Consider the following 15,767-nt stretch of genomic DNA (forward strand, 5'->3'; position numbering starts at 1 on the left):
GGTTACTGTATAGGAAAAATTACTGACAAAGACTCTGAGTAATTCAGGATTGATAATAAAGCAAAAAAGAAGCAGCCATGTTGGCTGACCATTCTTACCTGCCATCCCAGATCCCGGAAGCTCACGTAGAGTTCATGCTTCTTACAGGCTTGTTTTTGTTCACTTGTGTTATAGTCTGAAGATAAAAATCAGATTTTCAACAAACGGCAGTCTATCAGGTATACTAATATTTCTTTTGTGAGTTCACTGATAAAATCAAAAGGAGGCTGTATTTGAAGTCGTGAAACATGAGTTTGAATCTCAAAGTGAAAGCCACTTACTAGCCACGTGAACTTCAAGCAAGTCACTAGCCTTGAATGTTTTCTTCTGTAAAATGCAGACAACACCATGTACCTTGAGAAGTTCTAATAAGGATCAGGTTGTATCCTTTGTGTTGTGATGGTGAACAGCCTGACACCTGGCACTCAATGAATGCTTTCATTAATTCACTCAAACTACAGTGGTGCTTACTATATTCATGTATATTAAATATTCAAACAACACTTCTTTTATTCTTCCATGAGACAAACACTGGGAGAGGACCAACTGGGATGCTACAGAGTTGATTTTATCTTAATAAATATCTCAAACTCAGGACACCCGAAGTGGAGCTTCTGATTGCCTCCCCCCTCACCCCCAAACTAGTTCCACCTATAGAGGACAGATAGCAACTTCCCAGGCAAAAGAAACAAACACAAAAACTGGAGTCAAAACGTACTCATTTTATTTCTCACCTCCACATCCAATCTGTCAGGAAATCCTTACACATTTCACCTCCAAATACATCCAAAATTCACCCACCCTCACCACCTCCATGATGGGTTCTGGTCCAAACCAGCACCATCTCTCTCCTGAATTACTGCCACATCCTTACTGCTATTCTTCCTGCTCTGCCCTGCCCCAACCCACCCCCATATCAAAGCAGCCAAGAGTCAGCTCAATTATGCCACGCTCCAGCAAAATGTCCCACCGCGGTTCCCATATCAGGCCATGACGTCTCCTTGTTGTTTTGCGCACAGGTCCGCTTTCTCCCACCTTGGGGTCTTCACTCTCATCCCACCCCCCTTCCCTGCAATGCTCTTCCCCTGGATATCTACTTATCTAAGTCTCAAAGCTTCTTCAGTTCTTTGCTTAAGCATCATCTTGTCAACAAGGCCTTCACTGACTACCCTATTTCAGATCCCAACTCCCACTCCGATATTTCTCTCCCGCCTTGCTCTGATTTTTTTTTAACCATTTTGCTGATCATCTCTTAATATGCTACGCCATTTACTTATTTATCATGTACTTTGGTTCTTGCCTGTTTCTTCCCTCTAGAATGTCAGCTCCCCAAGGGTAAAAATCTTGTCTGGTCCCATTTGGTGCTCTGATATACCCCAAATCTCAGGAACAGTGCCTGGCACACAGTAAGTACTCAATAAATATTTGAGGAATCAAAGAATGAATTCCTCAGAATATTCCAGAAATGACTTGTAGCAAAGAAAATACATGATTTCCAGGACTTATTTTGGAATATAATCTGAAAAACCCATAACCTTTGATAACTGATTAAAGGAATTAAGAATAGAGAATCCCCAATCACGTCTGGAATAAAGTAAAACACTGCAGAAACACAAAAAATCTCTCTATATTATTGTCTCTGGGGTTTATTCATAATTTATATAAATAATATTCAAAAAGCTAACCCATTTTAATTATTTCTAACACAAATAAATGAAAGAGGAAAAAATTTAGGGTGATGGGAGCCACAAAATAATTTATTTTCAAAGAAGACAGCTAATGTTTTCATCTAGGAATAAATGCTACTTTCACTCTGACAGTTGTCTCTGGTAAATCAATGTAGCAGTTCACTGTGAAGAGCAGCCTGTCTTAAGGTGTCACCTTCCAGTTTAATTATCCTCAACCTCTAAGAAAATGTAGGCACATCAAAGATCCAAGGGGCCTGTCTTAACGGGCCCTGTCATCTGCCTTTCACAGTGACTTCAACTAATTATTTATTTAATGTGAGTCTAGAAAACAAGATGATGATTAAATTTGAACACAGAGACTCTTTTACTTCTAGATCAGAGTTATTCCTGTGTGCAATTACCTTCATTAAAACAAATTAAATATATAGATAATGACAGAAAATGGAGAAAAGGGAATTTATTTGAAACTTAGCATTCTTCTTCTTTGGGTAAACTTTTCTCCTAATTGAAATAGCAAATGGAGTTAAGTTTGTCCAGGCAATAAACAAGGGTACTGTAATAATAAGTATAATACCATGAAATGGATAAGTTTGAACCCTGCATCATTTTTAGGGAAAAGGAATAACTAATTCTAATATTAGTTTGACTGCATAAACTTCTTATTTTTTTTTAATTTATTTTTGGCTGTGTTGGGTCTTCATTTCTGTGCGAGGGCTTTCTCTAGTTGTGGCAAGCGGGGGCCACTCTTCATTGCGGTGCGCGGGCCTCTCACTATCGCAGCCTCTCTTGTTGCGGAGCACAGGCTCCAGATGCGCAGGCTCAGTAGTTGTGGCTCACAGGCCTAGTTGCTCCGTGGCATGTGGGATCTTCCCAGACCAGGGCTTGAACCCGTGTCCCCTGCATTAGCAGGCAGATTCTCAACCACTGTGCCACCAGGGAAGCCATGCATAAACTTCTTGATATTTAGAATTTTTTAAAAATAAAGTCAGCTATGCATTAGACCAGGGACCAGCAAACGTTTACTCAAAAAGGACAGATAGTATATATTTCAGGCTACAAGTTTCCCCCTCTCAGTGACTCAACTCTGCCCCAGTAGCATGAAAGCAGCCGTAGATAGTATGTGAATGGATGGATATGGCTATATTGCAATAAAATTTTGCTTATGGAGCCTAAAATTTCAATTTCATATAATTTCTGAGTGAAACAAAGTATTATTCTATTTCGAGTATTTTTCACACATCTAAAAATGTAAAAACCATTGTTAGCAATTGGGCGGTACAAAAACAGGCGATGGCTGGATTTGACTCTTAGGCCTTACTTTGCCGAACCCTGCATCAGACAGTCATGGGAATATTTATTCATTTATCCTTGTCTTAATGAAAGGCATGGAATGTGAATAAAGACCTTATAGCCAATAACACATGCAAGTATATCTGAAAAGCCATAAACTATGTCTAAGGTTATTTGAATTCCATGTTTATAAAAAAAGAAAGAAAGTCAAACTCAAAAGTCAAAATAGATCTGTTTCATCTATGCAGCTTTTCATGCAGGCTCAGTGATGTATATAATGTAACATCACATAAAGGTAACGAGCAATAAATTTATAACAGAATCTTGTTCCAAGAGTCTGATTTCATAGAGCATTAGGACCATATGCTTAGTCTGTCAGAAATAAAAATGAATGGATACTGAGTAAATGTTGTACCCAAACCAGCAAAGTCTGCAGTTAGGTTTACTAAATGGTTGGCAGAATAAACTGTGGGAGGAAAGGCAAAGAAATTAAATTTATATCTTTAGAAAATAGTGATTGGCAGCCCTTCAAATATGAAAATGAGATGGACATGATGCTGCTGTTGACAAACCTGCGTAGAAATGAAGAGTCGCACCAGAAACTACTAAACGTTCTGGAGCCACAGCCAACACTAGAAAAGTATGCTAGCATTCCTCAACCACAAGGCAGGTATCGCAGACACGTATTTCCCTCTTAATGGTAATAATATTGGGAAACCAGTTCCAAAATATTGAAAATATTGTTAAATACTTTATGCCAATTTGTTTATGATCAATTTCTGGAAACAATGCAAATTTATTTATATCTTTACAAGCTATATTTTTTTCTTCCAGTTTTATTGAGATGTAATTGACATACAGCACCGTACAACTTTAAGGTGTACAGCATAATGGTTTGACTCACATACATCATGAAGTGATGATCACAGTAAGTTTAGTGAGCAGTCATCATCTCACACAGATACAAAATCAAAGAAATAGAAAATTGTTTTCCTTGTGATGAGAACGCTTAGGATTTACTCGCCTAACAACTTTTGTATATAACGTACAGCAGTGTTAATCGTATTCATCATGCTATATATTACATCCCTAGAACTTATTTATCTTATAAATGGGAGCTTGTACTTTTTGATTACCTTCATCCAGTTCCCCCTCATCCCCCAATAATGCAAATTTAATCTTTGTCTTAGTTTGATTTTTCTTAATTTTTGATTATTTTGTCATAGAAAAAAAATTAAATACATGATTTAAAAAAATCCTGAGGGCTTCCCTGGTGGCGCAGTGGTTGAGAGTCCGCCTGCCGATGCAGGGGACATGGGTTTGTGCCCCGGTCCGGAAAGATCCCACATGCTGCAGAGCTGTTGGGCCCGTGAGCCATGACCGCTGAGCCTGTGCGTCCGGAGCCTGTGCTCCGCAACGGGAGAGGCCACAACAGTGAGAGGCCCGCGTACTGCAAAAAACAAAACAACAACAACAACAAAAAAAAACCCCAAAACCCAAAAAATATCCTGTGATCTACATAGGGTTAGGGCTTCAATGGTCTGTCCAGTACTCCCTGAAGAAACAACCTAATAAAGAAACACATGCTAACCTAGCTATGAAGGGCACAAAAGAAATAAGTCCAAAAAACTCCATATACCAGTATGGGTTTCTTTTTTCTTTAAAATCTAGCATTAGTGTCTTTAAGGAATAAAATGTAGGTGAATCTGTAAAAGAGAAGAAAAAAATCCAAAATAGAGTTTAACATTTAAATACATCAACAGCTTAAGCCAAATATGATGAGATACTGTGTTTCAAAGCAAAGGAGATGTCAACATTCTCTTACTTAATTCCTAGAGGGAGATAACGGACGGACGTCAGCACCCACAGCTTCAGGATGTTCATTAATTCATAGAAAATGAAAATGACAAATGAATGAAGGTATCAGAGGTAAAATAGCAGGAATGGTGTTACCGTAGACTGTTCAATACTGTAAATTTTGATATGGCCTTGGGGGTAGATAAACCCCAAGCAAATAGCAATCCCCCCCAAAGATGAGGGATTTCAAATGCCACTGCTACTCTCGCTTAATCTCCATCTCCCACATCCAGTGAATGACTCGCCCAAATTTACGTATGACCCAGTAGGAATTACTGTTATTTATTTATGTAGGGATAATTGTGTTTGTCTATGTATGAGTGTGTGACACAGAACAGGCACCACAACATAATAACTGTCTGGTGTGTTTGCTTAACTCTGCTTAGCAAAGCCTCTGTGGGTGATGCAACAAACATTCTCGCTTAGAGCTCGTTGACATAAAAACCCATCCACAAACGTGGGTCTCCGAATGCCTACCAGACATCTATGTGTGAAAGTTTCCCAGAGGCCGCCGACTCACTATTTTTGTTTCTGACCTCATACTCCTTACATTCCTTCTACTTGGTTAACAGGATAACCAGTCATCTAGTGGCCCAAGACAGAAAATTGAGTACGTTTCTCGATTTTCTTTCTTTTACCCTCCTACCCTGCATTAAATCCATCCCCAACCCCCTTTAACCAACACACCTCTAGCCTAGTTAACCTAGCAGAAGTGCTTTGCACTCTTGGTCACCTCACACTACCCGGACATCCTCTTTGGGAATTTGGTCCTAGGATAACCCTTCATCCCTGTCTCCTCCTTCCTCTCTGACCTTAAGTCTTTTGCCTAGTTTATGGAATTCCTTTTTCTCCTTTGTCTATACTAAAGTGCTGATGTTCCCACTGGGGGCTCCATCCTTGACGTTTCTCTCTTACCCTGGTTTCCATGGCAGTGTCAAGTCCTGTGCTTCATCTAACCATTGGGGCTCATAGCTGCGTCTTTTTCCTACACCTTTCACTTACTCTTGACACGCCCATTTCTGGAGTGCTGCCGGCTCCATTCCACATATTTTGGTTTCTACTTCCTCTCTCTCCAATCTATAATCTTCACTGTTTGGGGTATGGGACTAGACTTTTAATCATATTTTCACGTTCAGTTTTACCCCTTGGCATCTCATCCATCATTTTGATGCCAAATTGAACTTTTTAAAATGTGTTTCTGATTGTGAGACTCCTTTTTTTCCAACTGCCTGCACAGAAGCATCATAGTTCCTGACCATCACACACCTACACGTTATGACTTGGTCCCTGCATGACTTTCTATCTGACATCACACTGCTCTCGCACAAGAACCTGCACACCCGACAATTGGACACTGGTACGTGGTTCTATAACTGTGCACATAAGTCTGAAATAGCTTCACCCACCCCTCCATTTCTGGAAAATGTCTATTCTTTCTCATGAGTCACACACTATCCTTACTTCTCCCACACTACCTTGTACCTACTCTAGTGGAATTATCTCCTGATTAGTACTAGCGGGCATGTCTTTCCCATTGTCTGTGGGAGCGCTTTTTAGGAAGCAAAATTCTTATGCTACCCATCTTTCATGAGCATATAGTTAATACTTGCTTGTCACATTGTGGGTGCTTATTTAACACTGAATAAATATTTTACAATGAACCATGCCCGGATAAATTATCTCTCTAGAATTCTCTCTAGATAGAAATTTGACAATAAGTGACCAGGGGTATGGGTACTGATTAGAGAAAGAGGATTTCTAGTCTTCTCTGATGTAAAAGTCTGAACTTTTTAGGTACCAGTTCTGAAAAAACCAAACCTTAATTTGACAAATAATAATGATAATGCCTAAACCTGAATGAGTACGTACCGCTGTTCTCCATTCTTTACACACATTAAATAACTAATTTAATCCTCACAATTCATGTAATTTTACCTTATGAGGCAGGTATTAGCATTTCCACTTCACAGATGAAGAAACAGACACAGAGAGACGTGACATGTCTCCGAGATTACACAACTAGGAAGTAGTGGACAGGGTTAAATGACAGAATGATAGATAGATAAATGTACAGATGGATAGATAAATGAAAAACATCTATCAGACTAGATCTAGGAACCAAAACAATTGTCGTCTGAGAAGGGATTTTCAAAATTTTGCATATTCAGGGCACAGATACCAGCTTTTAGTGTTAATTACTGGAAAAACCATGTAGATTAATACCATTCTCACACATGCAGCTTTGCAGGATTTTCACTGCAGCATTGATTTTGAAAGCTCCAATTTAAAAACAACCAAAATTTCTTTTTAAGAGTGACGTGATTAAATAAACTCTGATACAAGCGTTACTGAATATATTGTAGCAGTTAAAAAAAAAATGAAGTCACCATTTTGAAAGATGGCTGAAATACGTTGTTTAAAAACACATAAGACCAACTATATGACAACAAGAGTGAATCCTAAGGTAAACTATAGACGTTGGGTGATTGCGATGTCTCAGTGTAGGTTCATCTTTGGAAAGAAACACACCATCCTGGTGAGTGATGTTGATAATGGGGGAGGTATGCATGTGTGGAGGCAGCGAGTACATGGGAAATCTCTGTACCTTCCTCTCAATCTTCTTGTGAACCTAAAACTGCTCTTAAAAAGTATGTAAAAATAGGAACCCTCCTGCACTGTTGGTGAGAATGTAAATTGGTGCAGCCACTATGGAGAACAGTATGGAGGTTCCTTAAAAATCTAAAAATAGAACTACCATATGACCGTGCAATCCCACTCCTCAGCATATATCAGGAGAAAACTATAATTTGAAAAGATACATGCACCCCTATGTTCATAGCAGCACGGTTTACAATAGCCAAGACATGGAAGCAACCTAAATGTCCATTGACAGATGAATGGATAAAAAAGATGTGGTAAATATATACAATGGAATATTATTCAGCCATAAGAAAGGAAATAATTCCATTTACAGCAATATGGATGGACCTTCAGATTATCATACTAAATGAAGTAAGTCAGATAGAGAAAGACAAATATTATGTGATATCACTTATATGTGGAATCTAATAAAAATGATACAACTTATGTACAAAACAAAAATGGACTCACAGACGTAGAAAACAAACTTATGGTTACCAGAGAGGATGGGGGGAGGATAGATAAATTAGGAGTTTGAGATTAAAATATACACACTACTATATATAAAATAGATAAGCAATAAGGACGTACTGTATAGCACAGGGAACTATATTCAATATCTTGTAATAACCTACAGTGGAAAAGAATCTGAAAAAGAATATATATGTGTGTGTGCATATATATACATATGTATATACACACACACATATAGAACATAACAAAATATATTCTCCAAAAGTGATGTATATACGGAGGAAAAGATTTGGAAGTACATGTATCAAGTTGATACTTGTGTATCAGTATAACCTATCTCAAAAGAATTAGATGTAGGTGATCAGAGGAGAATTTTAGCTTTATTGAAGACTTGATTATTTTTAAATAATGAAAATGTATATTAATTATATAATATAAAACAGTCTAAACAAATAATCCCAATTAATTTTTCCTTCTGGTTTTAATATTTTTGTCCAAGAGGCATGATTTTACACTGTATCCATTAGGCAAGAGATAGTGCCTGTCAAAGAGTTGGGAGTTGCAGAGTGTCCCCATTTTATTTATTTATTTATTTATTTATTTATTTATTGGCTGCACCATGCACGCAGCATGAGGGATCCTAGCTCCCCAACCAGGGATCGAACCCTTGCCCCTGCAGTGGAAGCGCGGAGTCTTAACCACTGGACAGCCAGCAAAGCCCCAGAGTGTCCCCATTTTAATGCCTCTTTGAAAGACTTCTTAAGAAATCACCATGGTTTCAGGCAGGGCACCAATGATTGGATTCACCTTCAAAGATCCCTAGTACCAAGCTTGCAATAAGCACCTTTTCAAGCAGTTCTGCAGTGAATCAGGACTTGCCATGTGCCCTGTAAACTCTTAATGTTCTATTTTTTTTGGCACTGATATAGTGCTCAAAACAGCATCTTGCTTTTGGTAGGTTCTTTAAAATCTTATCAACTTGGTGCCTTTCCATCTTAAAGGGTGGCTCCCTTAACATTTAGCTAATGCCTACATTTTCTTACCCCCAAACCCAAGTTCAAATGAAAATCAACTGTGCTGGCTCATCGTGAAACAAGCAACATCTTTCACAAAGTGTCTGCTCAACTTTCTTGCCAAAAACCTGAAGAGGACCAAAGAGGGAGGATTTCTGCAGAAAATCTGGGAGCAGTGGTTCTGTGCATAGGCACCTGAAAAAGGAACTTAGTTTTTCCCATACAGGCAACACGTTAAGGTCTTCAACGTGTGTTTGTGAAGTTGCTATTTTGTGTTAGACCCTGTTCTAGGCTCTCCACAAAGAAGAAAGAAGAAAGAAATGAGGTAAAGGCAGCAAGAATGACCTGGGTTCTCCTGCACTGTTGGAGACTTTTAACATTTGAGGATATGCTTTGCAAAAAAAAAAAAAAAAAAAAAATGCAACCAAGCAAACTTCTAATACGACTCTCTCCCTTCTTCCTCCTGGCCCCGTTCTTAGTTATGGAGTCTTCACACAGTATTTTATTGTAAAAGCCTAGTAGTATTACAGCATTTACTATTTATATTTGGATAATTTTAAAATTTCACTGGCATTTCAAGTCTCCTAAGTATCAAATTTTATGTTTATATTAACCCCCTGTCTTTCAGGCCAAATCCTATGAGACTTTTTCCCGTCTGCTTGATTACTAACTATTGAAAGGTTAAGTCTCATACACACAAACCAGCTACTTTCTTTCTTCTTATTATCAAAATATGAGCATGTTCCAAAACCATCTACTGCATATTTCACAGAAATGGGTGCCAATGACACACCTTTTAAAAAGAAAATATTGGTCTATATTAGAATAATTTTGTACTCTGAATGGTGTTAGGAAACTGATGAAAAGTTACGTGATTTCTGTGCCATGTGTTTTATTCATCTCTAGTTATAGAAGCACATTTGTTACTTGTGGTCAGGAAGGGAAGATAAATAGAGTTCACCAATAGGGAGAAGGATTCGGATGATTTCAGTTGCTGGAACGCCTCTGCCAGAGTCATTATGAGCTCTAATAATACGTAGGCAACTTATCCTTTTTCCTTTGTAATTTCCTCAAAAATTATTTACTAGTCTATTCAAGATTTAACAAATCTTTTTCTTAATGCAGTCTGCTACATTAAATTAAAAACATTTCAACCCATTTCAGAACCATTCTACATGGAAAGAAAAATATACAACTTTGACAGGCTAGTATTTACAAGGAAGAAAAGGTCTTAGAAAGTTATTTTTCTCCATCTTTCATATTAAGCCATTACAGTGTTTGCCAAACTAAATATCTTGTGAAGATTTTTATAAAATAGCCTTGTAATAAGGCACTAATATCACGTTTTACTTTCAAGTGAAAGAGACAGTTAAACTTACTTGATGGAAAATTATTTTAAAACATGGCTTTCTGCGTAGCATGTAATTCAGTATGATGCAATTCCATATAGAACTCTTCCCTCTGCTTCTGTGGCTAGATGCACAAAACAGACTTCTTTCTAACACGATTCTCCTGTACCTGCACTCTAGGAGGGTTCCAGTGAGCTCCACTTAGTATTTTTGTTGAGTGTCTCAGGTTCAAAAAAAATTCTGTATATTCTTGTTTCATTTATAATCATTTATAATCTTATCTATCACTCATGCATATTGGAGTAATAAAAAATTACAATATGACTTGTCAGTTTCTAGCAATTGGGAAAAAAATGAAGATTTTTTTTCAGGAATAATGGCAAACACTGTCTAAATGTGTCTTTTTGGAAGAGCAAAACATTCTAATTTTCTGAAATACCCTATGCAGAGGTCATATCTGTTTTGTTCACCAGCTCATTCACTGTGCCTCACAAGTACACTGCATATGGTGGCCATCAACATAGAAGAATACACATTTTACAAATGAACAAATATGCCATACTAGATGGAATGTTCTAGGGCAAGGTTTCCCCTTCAAATGGGTTTATTTTTCATATAAGACAATTCCTAGGAATAAAATAGCCATCATTTTCATCTAAGAACAGCTTATGAAAATTTGTTGTACCAGGACTAAACAAGGTACTTAATGGTATAAATTATGTTATTAAATTACTTCAGATTTTCTCAGATGAGTTCAGATCAACTGTACTTTTATCTCCCTTTCTATCAATTAATAGATTAAATTGCAAGCACAGTGGGATCAATTGTGCATTTGTAACATTTTGTTCGATTTCACATATGCAGGTATGTGTACACACATACTCAAAACAAATTATCTAGATAACAGCACTCCAAATAATTAATGGAAATATAAATATTATTTCAGTTACCATAAAATCTTCCCTGCTTCTCTTGTCATAAAAAATTTAAACTTCATGATTCACATGTACTGTTTTAAGTACCAAAGAAATCTTTTTATTTTGAGTATACCTGGTTACCCATCTATATTTGAGAGGCCCTGGAAAGGTCAGCTCACAAGTTGTGGAGTTCAGTTTGGGTTAGCCTTTGTCGATGTAGGCATTCCGTAATTTTATTACTGCCAGCTTGATTTTAATTTGAACTGCATCTTTCAACATATGAAGGCAAGTCCTACTTACAGTATTTTAAAATGAATTACTGAGTGATTTGCTGATGAAACATTTGGGGGATGCGAGAAATACCACTGGATGATTTAATAGACCAAATAAAGGTATATCCAGAGGGTAAACTTATTGTGGCTACTTGATTTGCAACACATGACCCCACCACTTTCTGTGCAGAACTGCTGCTCTGGTTTTTGCTTACCTCCAACACTGGACATTCTGGAGGAATCCTGATGAGAGCCGGATTTATTGCGGTTTTGATTTTTCCGTTTGTTGGCTGCTCTCACAGATCGGAGAAGTACCTCGCTAGCCTTGAAAAAGGCCACCATGAATGGTTGTTTTGACTGAGGCCCGTGTCTTCCCACGAGACCAGCCGACTTTACATTGATGCTGTGTCCTAGAACAGAGCGAAGGAGCACTGGGTTTATGAAGAAGAGATGAAGTTTACCTGATGGGAATGAACTCAGAGGGTACTTGCAAAAAGGGAGACTTTTTAAAACACTATCAGAATGTTTTCTCTGCAGGCCAAAGATTCTTATAAACATGGAAAGTTTACCATTACAGACAATTATCCATGCTTGATTTTCCATTTTGTATCCCTCTTTGGCCACAGAACACCGTCAGGCCTTCACTGATGGTCCCTTCTCAGACCTGGAAGTTGGCAATGTTCTAAATGGAAAGGCTTGACTCCCATTAGCCTGGAAATGTCCACGTTAAACAGTAATTTCAAAAAATTAGCTACAGGCGCTTCTGCATTAGGTGCCTTATAATTTTCCTCCATGTGATAAAATCTGAAAGGCTGGCTGGGTGTTTCTATTTTCACCAGCTTCTTTGGAGACTTTCCAGTGTTAATTAGTGTTGATAGCCTCGCCCCCTCACCTCTGGCCTGTGCCCATCGATCTTTACAAAGCTGTGATCTACTTAAAGCTCTTCAAAGATCCTTCCAGAACCCCTGCTGGGATGGAGGTTTGCTGTAAGCTCCAGGTCTTTCTCCATGTAAAGGATTTTGAAGCAAACATGAAAATTACGGAATCCCTCCCCTTCTGAACTTGGACATGCCCGAATTATGTTTACTGAAAGGATTTCAGAAGATGCAAACCAAGCCTGGAGATGCTCAGGAAAGGAGAAAAATTCCAGGTGAGCTTGGATACTCACCTTGGTCTCTAAACCAGCCTGTGTCCCAGACCCTTTTGAGCCCCTGGAGTGGTTGTTTATCAGAAAAGGAGTGCACCCAGGGCCTGGGCAGGAATGGGTGAGAAGTGTCCTGGAGACTAGGAGTAGATGTTGATAAAGTATTTCTCCTTCTGGGATAGCAATAATAATTCTTATCATTATAAATGATAAGCATTATCATTATAAAAAAACATGTTTGGAGCCCATGCTGTGTACTCTAGGCATTTTTCTAAGTGTTTTCCATGCATTATTTAATGTGATTCCACAAATACCTTAGGAGTTAGATATTACTGTTCCCCCTTTTTACAATTCACTCTTGCTATGATCTTCTCATTTAAAATAATTATCACAGAAAATTATATATATGTATATATGTGTGTGCATATATAAAGAAAACCATTAGTTGATATTGAATTCAATGAAAATCACCCAGAGAGGACAAACTGTTTAACCTTAAGTTGTACTTTTAGGTGAGAATTACTCAAAAGTCACGCAAAAAAAAAAAAAAATTCTACTCCAGATACAGAAGTTACCAATCTTTTCAGAGTAATATATCATGTGGTTTCAAATACGTGCATGATTGGCCCTGCCTTGCACCCAGAAAGATGTGCCAGTTTTCTTAAAATATTTATTCAGTCACGACTGTGGGGTAGCCTCAGTCCATTCTAAGACCTGACCCACCTTGGAAGAAAAGGAAATAGGTCCCTAAAATCAATGGCATTTTAGCAAATAAACTCTTGCTCTTAACACAGTTTATTTTGGCAGCATAAACACTTTTGTGTATACTTGTATTGTGCAGGGACCCTCTACCATCAGAAAAGGAGACTGTGTTATGTGAGTCTGTGCAGCTGTTGGGAGGAACACAGAGGTCCTTTAAATGTGGAGATATTGGTTAAAAAAAATGCGTGTGTGTCAATGCAGGCAGCATCCATCAACGTCCCCAACAATTGCTCATTGGGAAAACTTGTTGCTTTCTTACAAATATGAAAATGGCCACCGGCTTCCCAAATGCCACTTCACTCTGTCCTAGCAGAGAAAGAACTTTCAAATAATCAGAGCAGTAAACCTTAAACAAATAAGCGTATGGGTTTCTCTTTTAAATGCAAACTTACAGTGGCTCCATGCCAGAGTCTATATTTCTTAGAAAAACTATATCACTGGCATAAATGAAAGAGGCAGTTTGATTTGTGGTTGGAGTAGTTTCCATTCTACTTCCACTGTAACAAATGTATTAATTCAGCTCAGACTTCCTCCTTCTGGCAGCCCTTTTGCTGTAAAAAGAGAAATTAGAAGTTCCAGCCAAATACCATACCTTGAACTGACCCACCTCAATACATAAACACTTTTACAACATGTTTATTCAGGTGTAGCACTTGAAATTGGTTTAAGATGTTTCCAGTGACAGAGAGTGCAGCAAAAGAAAAAAAAAAAAAAAACAGAACTGAGAAACTTGACTGTGATGGAAGAGAATAACTGGTGATCTGTTCTTTAAATTTTGGATTTTTTTTTCAGTCTTGGAGCACAACATAAAAAGTATTTGTTGAGCTCTAAGTTTGATGTTTTAATGAAGTGATAATTTAACAGGAACAAAATTTTTACTTGTATACATGGATGACTGCAGAAATAATTTTTAATATATGATCTTTCTAATACTGAAATAGGTTGCCACACGATGGCCATGAATGGAATGCAGTAAAATCAGTTTTCCATTCATCACAATACACACTGACCCTTTTCCAGTTAAATAAGCATTGAACCCAGAGTTCCAAGTTTCCTTGGGTTTGCAAGAGGATTCCTTTTGTTATTATTCAAAAGACTTTGAATATTTTCATTTTTATCTGTGGAGAAAGAAGACTGCTCTAAAGATTTATATTTTGAAAACTGTAAAGATGTGTGTGTGTGACAAATATGGGTTTCTTGGGCTTTACAAAGGTAGATATTGTGTGTGAAGCAAAGTCCCCTTCAAAGCAACGTGAACTCCCTTTAAAATAACTTTTGATATTATTAAGTTTCCTCTTGGTTTCCTTTCCACTTCAGCAATGATGTGACTATTAAGATTCCATAAGTTCATACTTACTCAGTGGCTCTTGATCTTGAGCTACACTGTGGAAGCATTAACTATATGACCTTGTCCTTCAGACACATTATACCTCCCTTGATTATGTTGACTGAACCTTTTGAATAGGGCTGAACAGTTATTTTTCTTAGAAGTGCTAATAGAAACCCAGACTATATTGCAGGTATTAAAAATAGTGACTATTTTGTAAAATCTATTTAACAATGTTGAATTTTATTATTAAAGGTACAGGATGTTTTAGATACTGCAAATATATCAGTAAAGAAACCTACCTAAAACATTTTGATTTAGGAAAACTCTATGTAGGTGTGTATTACTGTGGTTTTATTTTTCAAAGCTAATCTTCATTTTTGACTTATTAAAAAAAGTAGGTAGGAAACATATATACATTAAGGATTGAAAATACAGTGGATAGCAGATGCAAACTATTATATATAGGATGGATAAACAACAAAATCTTACTGCATAGCACAGGGAACGATATTCTGTATCCTGTGATAAACCATAATGGAAAAGGATGAAAAAGAATAAATATACATATGTATAACTGAAAAAATAAAAAAGAATATACAGTGGAAATAAACATAACCTGGGGTAATAAAAAGAGCATTAAAATAAAAGGGTGATAAGGGACACCAGCTGGAATCCAAGCTTAATCATTTTAAGATTCAGACAAGTTTAGGCATAGCTAGAACATGGGTAAGCTAAATTCACCAGGCATATATTAGGAAGAGAATAGAAAAACCTGAAGGGAGAGAACTCATCGGAAGGAACAGGTGAACCCCTAGAGTACAGATTCAGAACAATGTCCCAGTGAGTATAAGGAAGCAGGGATTTTGAGTCTGTAACTCAGTGTTCCTTCTGGCCTTGCTCCAATGTTTGCATGATTAACTTCTTAAGAACCAGGGGATTCAAGAAAATCTAACAGACCTATTTTTACCCAAAGTCCCTGTAAAATCCTGGGA

The 15,767-nt window shown here is 37.5% G+C and overlaps 1 protein-coding gene across 2 annotated transcripts in view; it reads right to left on the reverse strand.

Moving 5' to 3' along the window:
• Positions 1-15,767, reverse strand: part of BMP5 (bone morphogenetic protein 5) — a gene marked incomplete at both ends in the record, with an annotated part of 116,995 nt that overhangs the window by 5,217 nt on the left and 96,011 nt on the right. For both annotated transcript variants that reach the window (XM_079933906.1, XM_079933905.1), the window contains 2 exons: positions 99-175; positions 11,755-11,949. In XM_079933906.1, the coding sequence (XP_079790032.1) occupies positions 99-175; positions 11,755-11,949 (272 nt within the window). The remainder of the gene's footprint in view (positions 1-98; positions 176-11,754; positions 11,950-15,767) is intronic.

Source organism: Stenella coeruleoalba (assembly GCF_951394435.1).
Source record: "Stenella coeruleoalba genome assembly, chromosome: 10".
Classification (NCBI taxonomy): Eukaryota; Metazoa; Chordata; class Mammalia; order Artiodactyla; family Delphinidae; genus Stenella; species Stenella coeruleoalba.